The sequence below is a fragment of the Xenopus laevis genome, chromosome 9_10S, assembly GCF_017654675.1.
Source record: "Xenopus laevis strain J_2021 chromosome 9_10S, Xenopus_laevis_v10.1, whole genome shotgun sequence".
NCBI lineage: Eukaryota > Metazoa > Chordata > Amphibia > Anura > Pipidae > Xenopus > Xenopus laevis.
The window spans coordinates 7,268,826-7,289,430 of record NC_054388.1 but is presented as its reverse complement, the minus strand read 5'-3'; the positions used below and the strand labels follow the sequence as shown (position 1 = coordinate 7,289,430).

The 20,605-nt window shown below is 41.6% G+C and overlaps 1 protein-coding gene across 1 annotated transcript; it reads right to left on the bottom strand.

Moving 5' to 3' along the window:
* Positions 1–1,581: 1,581 nt before the first annotated feature.
* Positions 1,582–18,611, bottom strand: LOC121399143 (DNA-dependent metalloprotease SPRTN-like). The gene is made up of 8 exons (XM_041579080.1): positions 18,563–18,611; positions 18,116–18,269; positions 15,104–15,166; positions 8,721–8,865; positions 4,553–4,836; positions 4,350–4,461; positions 3,227–3,355; positions 1,582–1,861 (listed from the first exon to the last, which is right to left on the bottom strand). The coding sequence occupies exons 1-8, from the start codon at positions 18,609–18,611 to the stop codon at positions 1,652–1,654; spliced, it is 1,146 nt and encodes a 381-aa protein (XP_041435014.1). The 3' UTR covers positions 1,582–1,651.
* Between the last annotated feature and the right edge of the window lie 1,994 nt (positions 18,612–20,605).

Sequence of the window (20,605 nt, the reverse complement as noted above, 5' to 3'; positions counted from 1 at the left end):
CATGGATTTGAATTTCTTTGAATCCTTCATTGTTATATCATTGCTTTTAATGTTCCGGAAAGTCAGAGATACTACTGTATCTATATCTTGCTCTTTTGATGCGAAGGTCTGACACTTGCACAATTTAGCATTAAATGGCTAGAAATAAACCCAAAAGCCCCACTGGATTTCTCAGTAACTTTTGGCTTTAATCAAAATTAACATATAAACTATAGAATTATAGTCAAGTTAATATTTGCTCTATGCATACAAGGTAGCCTTCATTATTTATACAGAGCAGTGCTGCCCAAACTAGATCAGCTTGTCTATTTGTCCCTACCCCCAACAACCCTTGGGTATTGGCAGTTGTAACCCAACAACAGGTAAAAGTCTTTTAGGGTTGGGTAACCCTGATCCTAGTGGTCCCTATAGCAATAACACTAATTGAAATGAGACAAGAGGAGTTGAAACTAGATCAGCTTGTCTAGTTGTCCCTACCCCAACGACCCTTGGGTATTGGCAGTTGTAACCCAACAACAGATAAAAGTCTGGGTAACCCTGATCCTAGTGGTCCCTATAGCAATAACACTAATTGAAATGAGACAAGTGGAGTTGAAACTAGATCAGCTTGTCCAGTTGTCCCTACCCCAACGACCCTTGGGTATTGGCAGTTGTAACCCAACAACAGATAAAAGTCTTTTAGGGTTGGGTAACTCCGATCCTAGTGTTCCCTATATCAATAACATTCGTTGAAATGTGACAGGTGTAGTTGAAATAAGATCACAAGTCTAGGGTTGATTTATAGATACTTTATTGAAAAGTTGTAGACTAGCCAATCACATGTAACTGGCTGTAGAGTTAACCTCAAGGGTAAGATATGCTGCCATGAATTGTCTATCTTGGAGGCTTCCTTGGGAAAGCCGTCATAGCCGTGACCTAATGAGAAGAAAAGCAAAAGTAATTAATATAATGTAATATACACTAGGGATGCACCGAATCCACTTTTTTGGATTCGGCCGAACCCCCGAATCCTTTGTGAAAGATTCAGCCGAATACCGAACCGAATCCGAACCCTAATTTGCATATGCAAATTAGGGGTGGGAAGGGGAAAACATTTTTACTTCCTTGTTTTCTGACAAAAAGTCACGCAATTTCCCTCCCCGCCCCAATTTGCATATGCAAATTAGGATTCGGATTTGGTTCAGCAAGGTAGAAGGATTCGGCCGAATCCGAATCCTGCTGAAAAAGGCCGAATCCCGAACCGAATCCTGGATTCGGTGCATCCCTAATATACACACAAGGATACAATGTGTTTACACAAGGCCTCTCATTGTAGGGATATGCAAAGCCCCCTTTAACAATAGTTTTAGCATTCCAAGGTCTGAGTCAAATGTTCTCACCTGTGGCTTTGATATAGAAGTCCAAGTGGCTCATTGTATTCTGTAGTATCATTAGGGCTCACTCGGACTGGCAAACTGTGATTTCTGCCAAATGCCAGAGGGGCTGCTGCTGTAAGATGCCATAGTCATTATTTAGTGGCCTGGTGGGGGGCTTTTTGGACCTCTGTCTACTTGAATGTCAGGGTCTATTTTCAATGCCAGATCTGCCCCCGAGCCTGTGTCAGCTTTGCTCTTTAGCTGAATAATTAGCTTTGCCATAGTCATGATACAGCCTAGGATCTTCTTTTCTTTCTTGCAGGACCCTCAGGCTCAGAGGTCTTTATAAAATCTCCTCCGCATTTCTGCTCATGTTCACGGAACCAGCGTTCCTTACAGGAGGGCACTCGATTGCACGCTCTTTTCACGATTTTTCCGCAGGGCCCATTGCATTCCCACTGATGCTTTTTCAATATCTCAACTTCTTGTTGGTAGGTGTGATAAATCTGAATAAAGAAGAAGCAACGCGTAAGCCCAACAGATACGTAACTACATTCCAATAATGACATACAGCTATGGGACCTGTTATCCAGAATGCTTGGGACCTGGGGTTTTCCAGATAACAGATCTTTCTGTAATTTGGATCTTTGTACCTTAAGTCAACTAGAAAATCATATAAACATTAAATAAAACCAATAGGCTGGTTTTGCCTCCAATAAGGATTAATTATATCTTAGTTGGGATCAAGTACAAACTACTGTTTTATTATTACACAGAAAAAGGCAAATATTTTTAAAAACCTGGATTATTTAGATAAAATAGCATCTATGGCTTTCCATAATTCAGAGCTTTCTGGATAATGGGTTTCCAGATAACAGATCCTATACATATATTTGGATAAAATGGAGTCTACGGAAGGTGGCTTTTCCGTAATTTGGAGCTTTCTAAATAATGGGCTTCAGGATAACGGATCCCATACGTTGTACTAGGAAAACATTAAATAAACCCAATCGGTTGTTTTTGCTTCCAATAAGGATTAATTATATCTTAGTTGGGATCAAGTACAAGCTACTGTTTTATTATTACACAGAAAAAGGAAATCACTTTTAAAAATGTGTATTATTAGGATAAAATGGAGTCAATGGCTTTCTCTACAACGGGTTTCCGGATAACGGATCCCATACCTGTATTCCAGGAAAGCCTCCAATGCGGGAGGCACTACGGGTGACCGGATGACATCAGGGGTGGACTCCTGATGTTGGGGGAGGGACTGATGATGTAGGGGCGGGACTGAGACCTGGTGAGGCGATTGGCTGTCATAATCTTCAATGTCCTGTCCAGATTTCCTAATTTGCAAATCTAGACAGGCAGTTTTCACTCGAACAGCAGGGCCGGAACTAGGGGTGGGCAGAGTAGGCACAGACGGCACCTATTTGTGCATGCGTGTGAGCATTGCGCATCCATTTACGCATGAGCGTGCCTATTGAGCATGCGACCAGCCAAGTTGCCTAGGCTGGTAATATGCGAAATACGCAAAACATCAAAAAATTTGCGAAAAGCACTAAAGTCAAGGGGCGTTTTTACGCGCAACAATTTTTGTCGCTCCAAATGCATTAAAGTCAATGGGCGTTTTTACTTATGGTGACTTTTTTGTCCTAATGTATTAGTCAACGGGCATTTTTTCTCTGCAAATTTTATGCGGCTGATTTTTTCTGCAGTTTCCCCAAAAAATTCGCACATGGCAAAATGCAGAATTTCGCTATAATCCATGTCTGGTGGATAAATTCGCTCGTCACTACTCTCCAATGCATAGCGGCTAAATCCACACACAGTACCCCAACTACATTCTTTTTACATAACAAGGCACTTACGGAAATATTGGCACCAGTCGCCATATTAATGGACGTCATCATCTGCTCAAATTCCAGCCCATGTTGGTCGTGTTCATCGTCCATTTTAGTGACACACAAGAACACGTGGATCATCTCATGTAGGAGGGTCTGTAGAGGAATAAAAATCATTTATTTACATATTTATCTTCTCAAAATGGTATTTTGATAGTGGAAGTAGAGTACCAGTAAATGGGTCACTCGCTGTATGCCAGCCTGCAAGCTGGAGACATGGAATACCTCTATCGTTATCTATAAGTACAGGTATGGGACCTGTTATCCACAATGCCTGGGGGGGGGGGTTCTGGATAACGGATCTTTCAGTAATTTGGATCTCCATACCATAATGTTTAAGTCATTTTAATCTGTGCAATTTCGCTTCACCGAAAAATTAGCGGATTTACAGTGAAATTCGCAAAACGTTGTAAAATTTGCAAAATGCATTGAAGTCAATGGGCATCAATTCTGTCAATTTTGACGCGATACGCGCAAGTATTTGGTCCGAATGCATTAAAGTACAAATAATTTTGATGCGCAACCTTTTTTATGCGTGCCAATTTTTTTTTTTTTTTTGCGTGGCGGATTTTTCGGAGGCAAATTGTCGCCACAGCTTTGCGAATTAATTTGCTGGCAGCGAAACATGGAAATTTGCAGCAAATTTGTGCCTGGTGAATTTATTCCCATTTCACTAGTCATTTGAACATTTAAATGAACCCAATAGGCTGGTTTTGCCTCCAATAAGGATTAATTATATCTTAGTTGGGATCAAGTACAAGCGACTGTTTTATTATTACAGGGATGCACCAAATCCACTGTTTTGGATCTGGCCGAACCCCCGTATCCTTCGTTAAAGATTCGGCTGAATACCCAACCGAATCCGAATCCTAATTGGAAGGGTAAAACATTTTTTTACTTTCTTTTTTTGTGACAAAAAGTCACGCGATTTCCCTCCCCGCATATTCAAATTAGGATTCGGATTCAGTTCGGCCGGGCAGAAGTATTCGGCTGAATCCGAATCTTGCTGAAAGTGGCGGAATCCCGGATCTTGGATTCGGTGTATCCCTTCTAATTAATAAGCAGTAGAAACAAGGAAGCAAAGACTTACCTCCACGGTGTCCTTTCTTGGCCGCAAACTGAGGATCGGCTTGCTCAGTTGTACTTCGCATCGGGCGCAATTCCCTCTTGCGGTCACATAATGAGAGGTCATTCCGGCCGATCTGGGAAAGAAATGAAGCAAGGAGTCATTTCAATTATTTTTACCCTTCTTGAAGATGGAAGAAGTCTGGATTTCTTAAAGACTTACAGTACCGAGTTAACTTGCTGCTCCATTTGACTTCAATCTGGGGCAAAATCCCGGCAAAGAAAGTCCCATTGAATTCCCTGTACAAAGCCTGGAGATCTGGATTTGGGTCGATGGTCTCCCAGCGCGGATCAACAATGGAGAGACTGCCGTACAGATACGGGTCGTTGGGATCAGAATTAGAAGAATGAAAGTTGGAACGATAGTTTGTATTTAAAGTTGTTTTTTTCGGTGACGCATGTTTGCTGCTTAACGCTAGCTGCACTTGCCTCGAACTGAAGTGGTTTGTCAGTTAGAGGAAGATGTAGACCGTTATTGAATTCACGCCTAGTGAATTTACTCACCCATCACTATTTTCTAATGACTTAAGGTATGAAGATCCAAATTATGGAAAGATCCATTATTAGTAGCGTAACTAGAGTGAGCCGGGTTCCCCTGCAAAAAAATCTTCAAAGGGCCCAGTGCACTCTGACCTCCATCCTCCCGCCCACTTCCTGTCCTGCCGACACCCGACCCCACCCACTCCCCCGTCCCGACCCCTCCCTCTCAATGCCGACTTGAGTCCCCCTTCCTCGCCGCAGGTAAGAGAGCAGTTGGGTGGGAGGGGGTTTTCTCATTAGTTATAGAGGAAGCTTCCCACTGTCTGTTATCTGGAAAACCCCAGGTCCCTAGCATTCTGGATAGCAGGATCCATATCTGTACTTGATCCCAACTAAGATATAATTAAACATTATTGGAGACAAAACAATCCAATTGAGGTTTAATTATTATGGTGATCCAAATTACAGAAAGACCCCCTTATCCAGAATACCCCAGGTCCTGAGCTCAGGTTGAGGATTATAGACTGCTTGAGGCCTCTGCTCTCGTGTCTTCGTTCTGGTTCCACAGCAATCACTTCTGTATATGACCAGTGGCCACTGCTACATCACTGTCATGCCCCACTGCTTACAAGACCTTCCCATTGATGAAACAGGTACAAACAGGTTACAAAACAAAACAAAAGTTTAACAACAGAGCAAAATAAATGGCTCTGAAGCTCAAAAGAGGCTCGACATAAGCTCCATTTATGCCTGTGCTGTGACGCATTATCTCAATCAGTCCATGATTCATCTAATAAGAAACAAACTGCTCTTGCCTCTGGGCGGCTGGACAATACAATGTCAAGAGTGTGGGGTTGGCTGGAAATTGAAGGCCAAGCAAAGGACAAAGCCAAGGCTTCGTAATGGAGTTATGAACCACATGAACCCTTTCTCTAAGGCTCAATTGAAACTCTCTTTGAGGGAGGTAAAAGGAGAAACCAATGCAAGTGAGTAAAAGGGTAGTCAATATGCAACTGGATGTTACTAGGCCCAACAGAAATTGCTTTGTAGGGCATCAGACAAGGAAGGATACGTTGACAATGACGTGTTGATGTCCCCGTGGTATTCTAATAGGGAGCAGTGGGGAAATAAAAGGTGATTTGGGGCATTTTGATGATGTTTTTAGCAAGGAAAAAGTGGAGAGTGGAACAAGAATCCTCTATAGGGTTGCCACCTGTCTGGTTTTGACCCGGGCAGCCCGTTCTTTTGGATGGACTGCCCAGGTCAAAACTGCCTGCCTGGTTTTCCAAATTAGGAAAACTGGGCAGGATTCCCTATGATTGATGCAGCAATCGACCAATCACCGATCACCATGTCATAGCCCCCCCTCCCACTACGTCACATCTCCGCCCCTTGCCTGGAGTGAGATCGGGCAAAAGGTGGCAACTCTAATCCTCTAGAAAATGTGTATGGATAAAAAAAAAACACCACTCATATAACTTCACTTTCCTTAATCCCACTACTGTCAGGGCCTAACAGCTCTAGTTGGTTCAAGTCGGGAACAAGGAGGAAGCTGTATGCAGAAAAATCCAATTTGCTGTATCCAAAGGGTTAAAAATGTAATTGTTTTCCAGGCAAAAAATCAGGGAAGGTAGGGAGTAGCAAAGTCTGGGCAGGAGGTCAGAAACTGATGAATCAAGGCAAAATAGCAATTTAGGAGCACCCAGCAAGAAAGACCTATAATTGGGCATTGAACCAGGGTCTCTGGGGTCTTTTTGTTGTCCTCAGTATGCGACCATGCGTGCTGCCATCTTAGATCTGAAGTGGATCACTCCACAATGGATTGCTCCCAAAAACGACTTAACACTGCATAGACCACCCTGTGTCCATACAGCTCACTGCATTGTCTAGAAGTCTTCCTCCAGCACAGAGCTCAGTCTTTTATTATAAATCAAGTTTCTTGCCTTAGGTCAACAGAGCATGTTCAATGATGGCCAATTCTTTTCATTCTTTTTGTACGGCTTAGGATTGATCTTCTATTTGAATGTGTGTGTATGGGACTCAGGTGAGATGAGGAGTGGATACTTCTGTGTACAGTACATTCTTCAAGTGGATAATCTAGAGCAGTAGTTCAAACCCTTTTTCTTTTAAACCCCTCAAAGTTAAATCTTTGGTCTGGGTCCCTTGTGGTACAGAAAATATCTGTGTTTCCTTTATTTACCCACAGCTCCTAGAACATCTATAACATATATATATATATTCTCCCCTAACCTTCAAGCTGGACTTTCAGGTGTATCTAGAACAGCCAATGACCATTCTCAACCAAACTGCCTCCCACCACTGCTCTAAGCTTCCCCTTGAGGGACAGATTCATATTTTGGGAATTGATCTACAGTTTAAAGTTATTGTAATGTAAGTGTCCTGTCCCAAAAGTCAGACTGGTGCCCAGCAGTAGCAGCCGGGCAAAAACAGCTTCATTATGCTACCATTCTGGGTACTTTAGCCAATTAATCAGGTTTTTAAAACAATGCTGTCAAAAATGTGTCCACCATGGGCTTCAACAGATCCCACGGCAAACAGTATTGTGTTAGGCATGGACGTGGTATATGATATCATAACTGGCACAACATGATAACAGTGATAGAGAACTGTTCTTCTAAAGGTCTCATGGCTCTACATTCTGCTACTTCCCGCCAGCGCCCAGAATGTTGACAAAGGAAGAATGGAGATGACCCTACTCAGGATGTCTTCTCATTGGAGAAACCTTCCACATAAGTAGTTACCCCTCAGGCTCATCATCCTCCAGGACCATTGCAGGTGCTCCTTCCCACCAGAGTCCACAATATTGACAAAGGAAGGATGGAGACGACCCTACACAGGGGGCCTTCTCAATCGAGAAACCTTCCGCATAAGTAGTTACCCCTCAGGCTCATTGTCCTCCAGGACCATTGCAGGTGCTGAGAATAATAATTAGTAAATGATCATATTTCATTTGATACAAAGTTTTTAAACAACTGATTCACCTCTCTTTTCTATAGATTCTTTGCGATAATCTCAAAAAGCCATTAAAAGCCTAGGGATTATACACAAATACATGAATGTTAATAAGATATTATTTTGTTTCTGCCTGGATTTCATACTTATCCCTCTAGGGATTCTCTATAGTCCTGTTTAAATGCAAAGCGCTATTTGTAATGGGTATTTGCTTTAACTGACCTCTCTTTCATCTGGATTTCATTCCGAAGATAAAAAATGGTATCTGATTAAAATATAAAACTGTCGTTTCTGGGAGTTCTGATTATTTCTGTGCTAAAAGGGGACATATACATATCTGGGTGGCATAAACCCCAATATATAGGCCCTGTGTTGGCCATGTGTTAGGCCAATTTGTTAGAGGCATATACCATATCGTGTATATCCAAGGTGGGGTCTTGGTTAAGATTCCCAAGAAGTTTCTTGCAGTGGGGGGTTCCCAAAGGTCTGTAGTTCACACTGAGCACTTGGCCGGGGGATTTTGACTGTTCCCAAATGTCAAATGTTTGGGACAAGGCCTTTCCATCGCTCCATCTTCAAGGATGGAGCTTCCTTATCCGCCAATGTCCTCTTGTGATGCTCATCAACTTAGGTTTTCTTCTTTCTCTAACCTTTTGTTTGAAATACGATTTAACTTTATAACAGAGCATCCTGTAGGGTCCTGAGTTTGATTCTCATCAGGACACTATATGCAAGGACTTTATATGTTCTTCCTATGACTTCATGGGGTTCCTCCAGGTACTCTGGTTTCCTCCCACACCCCAGAAACCTACAGGCAGAAACCTAGAGGAGATAAGAACTGTCCCCAAATGTCAAATATCAGGGATGGAGCTTCCTCACCCACCCATGTCCTCTTTTGGTGCCCATCAACTTGAGTTTTCTTCTTTTCTTTCACCTTTTGTTTGAAATATGAGTTAATAAGAGTATGTTCTCCAATGACTTCATGGGGTTCCTCCAGGTGCTCTGGCTTCCTCCCACAACCCAGAAACCTACAGGCAGAAACCAAGAGGAGATTAGAACTGTCCCCAAATGTCAAATATCAGGGATGGAGCTTCCTCACCCACCCATGTCCTCTTGTGGTGCCCATTAACTTGAGTTTTTTTCTTTTCTTTCACCTTTTGTTTGAAATATGAGTTAATATGAGTATGTTCTCCAATGACTTCATGGGGTTCCTCCAGGTACTCTGGTTTCCTCCCACACCCTACCACAACCTACAGGCACATTAACTGTCTCCTGATAATATGATAATGATATATGATAATATATGAGTGTGTGAATGTGATAGGGATCTTAGATAAAACAGTATCTGCTTATATAGAAAGGTCACCTTGAATTAAGATTTTTGGTTTGTTAGAGATGGACCTTTTCTAAGCAACATTTTGGTTGACTTTGATTTTTATGTTTTTAAACTATTAGTCTTCCAGTGTGACCGAAAATGCCGTTGTGATTGACCAGATTGACTACCAGGCTTCAATTTTATTATTGTTTTTCTTCTTTTATTGTGTGCCTTGATTGGGTCATATGGAAATTATTAGATTTAGAAAAACACTAGTGATGGGCGAATACATTCACCTGGCACAAATCTGCAGCGAGTTCCCGCATTTCACTGCGGGCAAATAAATTCCGGCATCAATTTCAGATTTTTTCGTAAAAACTTTCAAATTGCTAGATTTTTTTCGTGAAAAGGTTCGAATTGATCGATTTTTTCGTGAAAACATTCGAACTGCTTTATTTTTTCGTGAAAATGTTCGAATTGCTTTATTTTTTCGTGAAAACGTTCGAATTTTACTATTTTTCCATGAAAATAGTAGAATTTCACTTTCAATCTCACTTATTTTTTTGCAAACTATCCGTTTTCACTATTTTTCGTGAATTTTTCACCGTTTCATGAATTTTGGGATAAATTCCCGCATTTTTCAGTGAAACGGGAGATTCGACCATCACTAAAAAACACCACTTTGTTCACTAAATTGAACTAGACTAATGTCCCAGTAGATGAACCTGTATTACAGGTATGGGACCTGTTATCCAGAATGCTCAGGACCTGGGGGTTTTCAGATAAGGGGTCTTTTTGTTATTTGGATCTTCATACCTTAAGTCTACTAGAAAATAATTTAAATATTAAGCAAACCCAATTGGATTTATTTTAAGCATTAATTATACCTTGGTTAAGATAAAAAGCTCCGAATTACGGAATGGACATCTCCCATAGACTCCATTTTATCCAAATAATGCAGTTTTTTAAAGTATATTTCCTTTTTATCTGTGATAATAAAACAGTCGCTTGTACTTGATCCCAACTAAGATATAATTAATCCTTATTGGAGGCAAAACCAGCCTATTGGGTTTATTTCATGTTTACATGATTTTATAGTAGATCCAAATTAGAGAAGGATCCAATATGCAGAAAAGTCCAGGTCCTAAGCATTCTGGATAACAGGTCCCATACCTGTATTACAAAGAAGATGAAAATAATTTTAAAAAAAAAATAGCCCCGTAATTTGGAGTGTTTTGGATGACAGGTTTCCAGAGAAAGGACCCTATACCTATATTAATATTGTGCTTTCCAAACAAAAAGAAAATTAGAGAAGAAGAAATAAAAAAATAAATCAACATGAACCATAAATAAAGATGAGTCCATTATATTCCCGGTGATCATTTTCAACTGAAATGCTGATGAGAAAAATAATTACAGGAATTTGCAGTTGGGAATATTAATTAGAACAAATGTAGGAAAGGGCATTAGGAGACATTGTACTTGTTGCCTTGCAACGCTCTCTGCATCTGTCCGTGAGGCCCAAATGGCATTATAACACAATGGGAAGACGCTATATAATGTTCTAGTTAACTCCAGGCCTCAAACCACTTATTAATCTGCTCTAATTCTGATTTAGGGAAGATTCAATGGCGTTACATACAGCCCCATGCTGTGGCACAATATAACCGTCACCGGGAAGACAAAGCACCAGCTCCTCAGATGGTTGGAAATTGCTACCCAGATGCTGATTTCATGTTGCTGGCTTTGCATTAACTCTGTATATCTATTGAATTTATGATTGATGGTTGCACTTGGCTACATTTTTTTCCCTGCAATAAACATGAAAACCTCTATAAGGTGCATCTTTTTAAAATACAATTTTCTGTCTTGCAAAGACACTGGACATTTATTTTTTTTAATTTAGTTGACATTAATATATCAATAGTGGTACAAACGTGTGCATCTGGTATCCTGGGTTGTTCTATCTTGTGGCATCTTGTCTCCTCCCCCATTTTGTGTACTGGGGCAGGGTCCACTCACCTTCCCCTCTGTCTGGGCAGGGTCCATCTGTGGTTCTTCATTCTGTATGTACCACTCACCTTCTCCTCTGTCTGGGCAGGGTCCATCTGTGGTTCTTCATTCTGTATGTACCACTCACCTTCTCCTCTGTCTGGGCAGGGTCCATCTGTGGTTCTTCATTCTGTATGTACCACTCACCTTCCCCCTCTGTCTGGGCAGGGTCCATCTCTGGTTCTTCATTCTGTATGTACCACTCACCTTCTCCTCTGTCTGGGCAGGGTCCATCTGTGGTTCTTCATTCTGTATGTACCACTCACCTTCTCCTCTGTCTGGGCAGGGTCCATCTGTGGTTCTTCATTCTGTATGTACCACTCACCTTCCCCCTCTGTCTGGGCAGGGTCCATCTCTGGTTCTTCATTCTGTATGTACCACTCACCTTCTCCTCTGTCTGGGCAGGGTCCATCTGTGGTTCTTCATTCTGTATGTACCACTTACCTTCCCCTCTGTCTGGGCAGGGTCCATCTGTAAGTTACTTACAGGGTATATAGATGGATGCCTACCCTGTTTGTACTGCGCACGTTGCTCTATGTCTGGGCTGAGCACATTTGTTGTTACTGATTAAGTACCACTGACCGTTCCCTCTCTCAGTACAGGGTATATCTGTTGTTTCTCACTATTTATCAGGATGGTGGATTCACTAAGCTACCTCATGTCCTGACAATCAGAGTAATAGTGTCTCTTTAAGTCTAGAAGGGCCCCACAAAAATGGTCCAAGTTGGACCCCACTTTTGATAAGGTTGACCCTACTTACCCTCTTCTTACTTCTTTTTTCACTCTATTCTCCCTTCACTCCACCATTCTTCTCTGCCCTTTTTCTTCAATACCATTGATTCCGCTTCTGTTCTCTCTTTCCCCCTATTTTCTCTTCCACGTTCCACCCTTTTCCTCCAATTCTTCTCCTTTTTTATTCCTGTTCTTCTCCTTTCAGCACTCCCTCACTAATGCTTTGCCCTGTTTTCTCCTCTGCTTTCTTCTTCTCTTGCTCCTTCCCCATAATAACACAATAAAGAAGGAAAGAGAAACTAAGTAAGCATTCAATATGGATCCCACTATTTCATACTCAATAATATAACCTGTTATCTGTGAGTCGCCCTTTAGGTTACAAGTGTCAACAAACCCTGACCCATGACTACATGACATATTAATATATCCATTCACCAGCTATATATAATAATTAAGCAGACAGTGCAATTACTATCACATCAACGTAGAAGATATGAAATTGACCATACGATAATTCATAAGATATTGCCTCAGATCATTCATTACTTTGGCCTAAATATGATCAATAAATGCACCTATTCTGTGTAATTTGACATATATTTCAAAATAAAATAATGATTCGTTCATAAAAACTCCTCCAGATGGGACCCCAGGGTATCAATCTGTATAGATCACAGGATCCTGGCGTATTCGTGAAGAAAATATTCCAGTCCGTTTCCACACAAGGGGCAATACCCATATGATATAAGGAGCCCCAAATTGCAGTCAGCTCAGTTGTTGACCCCCAATAACTAAACCAGATGCTTGTCAGCACCTCAACACGGCAAATAATAAAGTCATGATGCCAATTTGCAGCTCGTGTTGGAATAAGGCCCCACCAACTCCAGAAGATCAGAAGTTGCCACAGGGACAATCAAGGCAAGGATTTATTATGGAAAGCCCCCTCTTGCCGATCGATGAGATTGGGGTACCACCCTCTCTTCTTCTGGATTTAGCCATAAAAATCAGGGGGGAATCAGGGGAGTTTTTTAAAAACTGGGCCACCTTCTCAAAACCAATACCCAAGGCATGGGTGCAAACATCTCTTAGTGGGTGTTTCAATATCCAGCCTAAGAAACTCTTACCTCCAATACAGTAAGGCAAAGTCTGAACACTGCAATGAGCAGATAAGCAGACTGTATATAGGGTCACCAACGCACATTTAGGTCTGTGAACATTTTAATTAACTGGAATCAAACGGTGGGCGAATAAGGTCATTAACTCTCCTTTTATGTTTTAATGGACTTTCTTCTGTTGCCGCCATTCTCTCTCTCTCTGGCATAGTTTATCCTCAACCCACATAGATGTTCATTGTTCAAGGAAACATCCGTTGCCTGTAGGGACCTTGGTTGAGGTTGAGGATCGTTAGTAGGTAACTGCTTGCATTAATTAGTATTTTTATTAGGAATGTTCATCCGGAAGCCTTCAAACTCGCAATAATTGGTTTATCTTCATAAAAATAAACCCGTGCCATTTCTAAAGTATCCTTGTAGGCATAACGTAGTGAAAAATGTGTATGACCCTATAAGAAGTTGTGGCACACTGGAATTTCAGGAACTGGAGATTCTCGAAACTCCAGCGAAAATTTGCTGGTGTCAAAAATGTTTGGACGCGCATCTGAAAAGTTGTCAAAATCGCGTTGCGTCAACATTATTCGGATGCCCATTGACTTTAACGCCAACATCAAAATTGACGCGAGCGACTTTTTAGACGCATATCCAAAATGGACACGGGCATCAAGTTTCGAGTTTTATAATCTTTCGCCGTTTCGTCGAAGCGAAACGGGAGAAATTCGCCCATCGCTAGTGGAGATCACTCAAGCTGAAAGGCAAGATCTCAAGAAAAAAAAAAGGCAAGAACCACGAACAAAAGCAGCGTCAGTCTGCTGCTGCTTTTGTTCATGGTTCTTGCCTTTTTGTTCAAGAATCTTGAGTTCTTGCGTTTCACCTTGAGTGATCTCCACTAGTGATGGGCAAATTTCTCCCATGGTCCACAAGGGCTGGGAGCCCACCAGGTTTTTTCCCGGTGTCCCATCGGCCCAGTCCAACCTTGAACAAAGGAATCACTGAGTTGTGTAGACTTGGGAACCTATGACATGAGAACGTATGGAGTTGGTGATGGGAGAGCATTGAAATCTCTATTAATCCCCCCCCATTCTAATTTGATTTGGGGACCAAATCTCAGTTAACTGCACCCAGGGCCAGGCCAAGGTATTTTGGCAACCTAGGCAAGGGCTTCATCAGTGCCCCCCCCACCCGGTCCTGCATTACCATTTCCCACGTTACCATTCATATTGCCCCTGTACCTGTGCCAATGGCATTCAATCCCTTAGATTGCCCCCAATCTGTACCTGTGCCAGCAGACACCATATTGCCCCATGTACCGGAGCCAGCAGCAGTCAATCTCTCATACCGTATCATACATTTTCCCGTGAAATTAGCGAAAAGGGCGAAAAATCAGCAAAACTCGAGATTTGATGGCGACATTTACGCTTATTAAAGTCAAAGGGCGTCCTTTACTTGTCGTCTGCGTCGGAATTGTCGCCGGTGTCAAAGTTTGTTTTGATGCCGGCGAAAATTCCAACGCAGGCGACAAGTAACGGATGCCGGTAAATTTTCATGGCAAATTCCCAAATGTATTCGCCAGCAGCGAAACACATGAATTTGTGCCTGGCTAATAAATTCGCCTATCACTAGCCAGCGGCAGCCAAAAAATCCACAATATTGGCCCAAAATAAGTACTGGTAGCAGCAGCAGCCAAAAACCCATCATCTTGCCCCTAATAATCTGGGGGAGCCGGGAAGTGTTTTTGCCCACAGTACGAATCACGGGCAAAAGAGGGTTGGAACAGGCGATTTATAAAATTGAAAAACGATTAAAGGCAAACTAGGGTTTAAAAAAAGAAAAACAAGTCCCCTTAAAAGTGTGCCAACCACCATGATTGTGCCTAGGAAGGCCGACCCCTAGTTCCATCCCTGCACCTGCCAAAATCTCCATCCTTTGCCAATTAGCCAGTTACTGCCAAGTAAGAAACATAATGAAGGATTAAGTGTTCTGTGTCGAAGTCGATAAACAGTCTCTCTTGTGTTTTTGTGATTTCACACACTACGTTCCCAATTTGTTCCTCACCTGCCATTAAGCGCCGTCGGGCTGGTTCGGTAATTACAGTGGGTTCTGCAGCAGAAAACAATCCTGAAACCACAAGAAAAATAAACAAGAGCTGTTAATGAAAAGCAACGCGGCGTCGATTCGAGATGGTCACCGCCAGGAGGTTTGTGAAACAGATGCGCAGTCTGAAAGGTCACAGCAGTGGGCTGAATATTAATGTTTAGGAACGTCATGATCAAGGCTGTTGTGTTCTACTTTATGCACGATGGGGGGGGGAAGAAAAAAACTATACAAATAAATAATGAAGACCAATTGAAAAGTTGCTTAGAATTGCCCATTCTTTAACATAATAAAAGTTAACCTAAAGGTGAACCACCCCTGTAAGTTCTATGATTCAGATGCAAATAAAGTGACAAAAGTCTGATATTTTTATACATTTCCTTATCAGGCAAAGGGAATTGGTCCAAATGAGCAATGAGTCACAAATGAGTCAGACGCTCTTCTGGGAGACGTAAACAATCGTTAGGACTGAAATGTCTCAGTGATGCTTTTATATCCGGCTGCATTTCTTTGGCGACGCATAAACATGTGAAGTGTACTTGCCCTTTTTTGTGGAAAGCTGAAAAAGGAGAAAAGGCACAGGATACTCAGCAGATAACTGATAAGCTCTGTAGTGTACAATGGGATTCTTCAGAACTTATCTGTTATCTACTGTGTATCCTGTGCTTGAATGGCTGCCCCCATGGCTACGCAGCAGCTTGTTTATATAAACTATAGTAGTACTGATCTGTTATCTACTGTGTATCCTGTGCTTGAATGGCTGCCCCCATGGCTACACAGCAGCTTGTTTATATAAACTATAGTAGTACTTATCTGTTATCTACTGTGTATCCTGTGCTTGAATGGCTGCCCCCATGGCTACACAGCAGCTTGTTTATATAAACTATAGTAGTACTTATCTGTTATCTACTGTGTATCCTGTGCTTGAATGGCTGCCCCCATGGCTACACAGCAGCTTGTTTATATAAACTATAGTAGTACTTATCTGTTATCTACTGTGTATCCTGTGCTTGAATGGCTGCCCCCATGGCTACACGGCAGCTTGTTTATATAAACTATAGTAGTACTTATCTGTTATCTACTGTGTATCCTGTGCTTGAATGGCTGCCCCCATGGCTATACAACAGCTTGCTTATATAAACTATAGTAGTACTTATCTGTTATCTACTGTGTATCCTGTGCTTGAATGGCTGCCCCCATGGCTACGCAGCAGCTTGCTTATATAAACTATACTAGTACTTATCTGTTATCTACTGTGTATCCTGTGCTTGAATGGCTGCCCCCATGGCTACACAGCAGCTTGTTTATATAAACTATAGTAGTACTGATCTGTTATCTACTGTGTATCCTGTGCTTGAATGGCTGCCCCCATGGCTATACAACAGCTTGCTTATATAAACTATAGTAGTGTTTCTGAAGCCAACACACCAGTTTTACCATTGTAGGGCAACAGTACATTATATTGTCATTCCTTTAAAACACTTTCATGTTCTGGTGTTACTGTTCCTTTAAGCCTCGACAGAAATTCCTTTCTTCGTTTATCATCTTCACCAATTCCTGTTGTGCCCATTAGCAAACTGTGCCCCGACTGTAATTATGGATATTTAGGAAACGTTTTGTTTTTCTTACTTTATTTCTGATATGTAATTATTAATGAAAGCTCGGCTGTCCTTATTTCTGAAACATAGCGAGGTGCTACTTAGGAACGTTAGAATATAAAAGCCGTGTTTATGTTAATAAATGACAGAGTGCCAAGGAACATTCTCAGTAGCACAGCCAGGTTTAGTGATTAGAATAGAATAGTTCTTATGTCCCGCTGAATGGAAATGAGGTGCCTTAATTAGTAGTGGGGTGATTTCCCTGCTGCTTTTAGAAACTCAGCAGAAAGCCGAGTATTTTTTAAAGGGGAAGTACGGTTTCCATTCCTGTCTTGCTACACTAAATGTCCCATCCCATGCTGCCTGTTTATTTTAATTTTATCAGCAGAAATAAGAATTCCTAGCACTAGATAGATTGATAATATACAGGGACAAAGGCAAGGAAAAGTGTTAGAAGGGTTACTGTCTGCTCTGCTCTCATTTCCCTACAGAAATAGGGGTTGGTAGCACTAGATAGGTGCCTAATATATAAGGACAGAGACAAGAGGAAAGTGTTGGAAGGGTTACTGCCTGCTCTGCTCTCATTTCCCTACAGAAATAGGGATTGGTAGCACTAGATAGGTGCCTAATATATAAGGACAGAGACAAGAGGAAAGTGTTGGAAGTGTTACTGTCTGCTCTCTCTCATTTCCCTACAGAAATAGGGATTGGTAGCACTAGATAGGTACCTAATATATAAGGACATAGACAAGAGGAAAGTGTTGGAAGGGTTACTGTCTGCTCTGCTCTCATTTCCCTACAGAAATAGGGATTGGTAACACTAGATAGGAGCCTAATATATAGAGACAAGAGGAAAGTGTTGGAAGGGTTACTGTCTGCTCTCTCTCATTTCCCTACAGAAATAGGGATTGGTAGCACTAGATTGGTACCTAATATATAGAGACAAGAGGAAAGTGTTGGAAGGGTTACTGTCTGCTCTGCTCTCATTTCCCTACAGAAATAGGGATTGGTAGCACTAGATAGGTGCTGGAACTGTAAGAAATAATCCCATGTTTTGCCCTCTCCTGGGTTTGAAGCAGTTTCCTAGTGGATTTGTGCCTTTTTCCTATACCTCTATTCCAGCAACTTAATGGAATGGGCTATCCATGCGCTGAGGTTTCTACGTTAGTCGGTATCCCTTGTGCTGTCAGTTATACTCAGCTGTTCCGTGTTAATTGGCAGGTGCAGTCAATCCCTAATTACCTCCCAGCAGAGATCCCTTATATAAACCCTGAGCTGGCTTTAGCAGTTGCCAGTTCCTAGAGGTCTCTATGCATAATGGTCACTGTGCCGGCCTGAACCTGAACCTGAACCTCAACCTCAACCTGAACTCAACCTGAACTCAACCTGAACCTCAACCTGAACCTCAACCTGAACCTCAACCTGAACCTCAACCTCAACCTGAACCTCAACCTCAACCTGAAGCTCAACCTCAACCTCAACCTGGCTTTGAGCTCCGTGATTCCTATTATCATGCAGGTCTTTGATCACTGGAATGGTTAGAGGAGGACAAGGTGCTCCAGAATTAGTTATAAAGTAACTCACCAAACAGTGAAAGTGGTCCGGGTGCACCAGCCCCAGACCCCCAGCTTTAGGGAGCAGTACAGCAGAAGATAAAGAAGCAGGGCTGATCGGCACTCAAACGGATCCACAAGACCAGAGATATTCAGTTAAAAAATAAATGTATTGATAGAATTAATTAAAATTATAGCTTCATCTCCATCCACCCTACGCGTTTCACACCCCTCAGGGTGCTTAGTCATGGGCTCGTTGAACACCGGACTCTGAAGCCAGTAATCCTGCTGCTTTTTGTTATCCTTGACTGTGTTCATAACAGTTCTCTTTTGTTTTTCTGTTTTGCCCGAATTATATTTATTGTGAGCAAGCCTCCAATCTGCCTTGTTATCAGTCTTCTCCCTCTTAGTCTGTACTGTAGATAGTAGGGCAGTGGCCCTTGTGACCCTATTGTGCCCCCCTGGGATCTTGGATCAGTTCAGTTGAGTAATGAACGGCAACATTTTGAATACATTTTCTAGTTAGTGGTGAGCAAATTTGTCCTGTTTCGCCAAAAACCCCCACAAATTTCCTGCAAAATGGCGAAAAATTAGCAAACGCATTGAAGTCAATGGGCATCGAAATTATTTTGACGCATGTCAATTTTGGCGCCCACGAAAATTTTTACACGCGCGATTATTTTATCCGAATGCAAGTCAAAGGGTATCCGAATAATTTTGACATGGGGAAATTTTTATGCACACGACTGTTCTGATGCGCGGCCAAATTTTTTTGACGTGCCAGATTTTTTGCCAGCTACCTTTCTCTGCAGTTTTGGAAATCTATTCGAAGGCTGGGAAAACCCAGAAATCCGGCATGAATTCGCGTCTGGCGAATTTATTTGCCCATCGCTATTTCTAGTGGAACAGCAGAAGGAACTGTAACTAATTACAGGCACCCTATTCCCTAACAAGTACGGGCGATGAAAAGTCCAACGATGGAGATCACCAGCTTTTAGCATTTAGTTTTGGTGCTTGGCAAGAAAGACATTTATTGGTGGAGCATTAAAAAACACAAATCCTGGTTATTACGAAAAATGATGTCTGATGGGATATTGTCACCATTAAATTGTCATTGGCCCTTTAACAGAATTAAGAGAGTTCTGCCCAATGGAACCTGAGGCATCTGCAGCCAATTATTCAGATGTTTCTCCAGGTACAGATAAGACTCATTTAGTGAAAGCTTTTATCCTCTTGATGAATTTATCTATCCGATATTTGCTTTTCTTTCTCGCTTTTCAAATTAATTACACTTATGCTACTTTTTTTTTTTCAGCTGCAACGTTCATTATGTTGCTTCGTTAATGAAAAAAAAAAAAAAAGGCACAATGTGACCTTTTCCCAGAAAAAAATAGCAACGAGAACAGAAGAGACGGGCGGATGAAAGTGGAGCCGAGAAGCTATTCGTGTAGGTGAGGGTGAGCTTACATTACATAACAATTGCTTATATCACAAGGACTGTATATCTATAACAACCCTACATTGGGTTTCAGTTTTGTTTGTATCCACTTTTTAAAACCAATCAAGTAAGGAAACTGCAAGGTGATGATAACCCATTAGGTCTTCGTTGTGCCAAGATGAATCACTGGGTAGGTGAATTACGTGCTAGATATGATAGATCAAGTTCCTGTCATGGGAAAATGGGTTTTTTTCTTTTTTAAAACGTATCCGTTAATGGTGCTGCTTGACTTGTGCACTGAAATCTGTACTGTACTGATTTTTTTATTTTGATTTAATTTTGAAATCTGGCATATTGTCAGTTTCTTAGATGCCCCCAGTCATGTGACTTGTGCTCTGATAAACTCCAGTCACTCTTTACTGCTGCAAGTTGAAGTGATACCACCCCCTCCCTTTCCCCCCAGCAGCCCATCAGCAGAACAAAATAACAGCAGCACTCAATAGTAAAATCCAGGTCCCACTGAGACACATTCAGTTACATTGAGTAGGAGAAACAACAGCCTGTCAGAAAGCAGTTCCATCCTAAAGTGATGGCTCTTTCTGAAAGCACATGACCAGGCAAAATGACCTACACACCAATATTACAACTAAAAAAATTTTTTATATTGTAGATTGAATTATCTACAGTGTAATTTAGAAATAAAAAAAACATCATAAAAATCATGACAGAATCCCTTTATAACATTGAGGTGTTTGGGAATTTTGTGTTCTCCAGAGAAATAATTTTGGATTTACACATTAAGGACCAAGGAACTTGATACTTCTTCTCTGTCATGGTTCATTTATCTCATTGTGGTGGTTGGATATTGTTTTAG

Bases quoted from the DNA above. Each gene is read 5' to 3' on its own strand.
- LOC121399143 (XM_041579080.1), bottom strand. From the start codon at position 18,611: ATGAACACAGTCAAGGATAACAAAAAGCAGCAGGATTACTGGCTTCAG. The intron at 4,462-4,552 runs GTACTGTAAGTC...TTTCTTTCCCAG, and splicing joins TGGAGCAGCAAGTTAACTCG to ATCGGCCGGAATGACCTCTC. The intron at 3,356-4,349 runs GTAAGTCTTTGC...ATTCCTCTACAG, and splicing joins CAAGAAAGGACACCGTGGAG to ACCCTCCTACATGAGATGAT.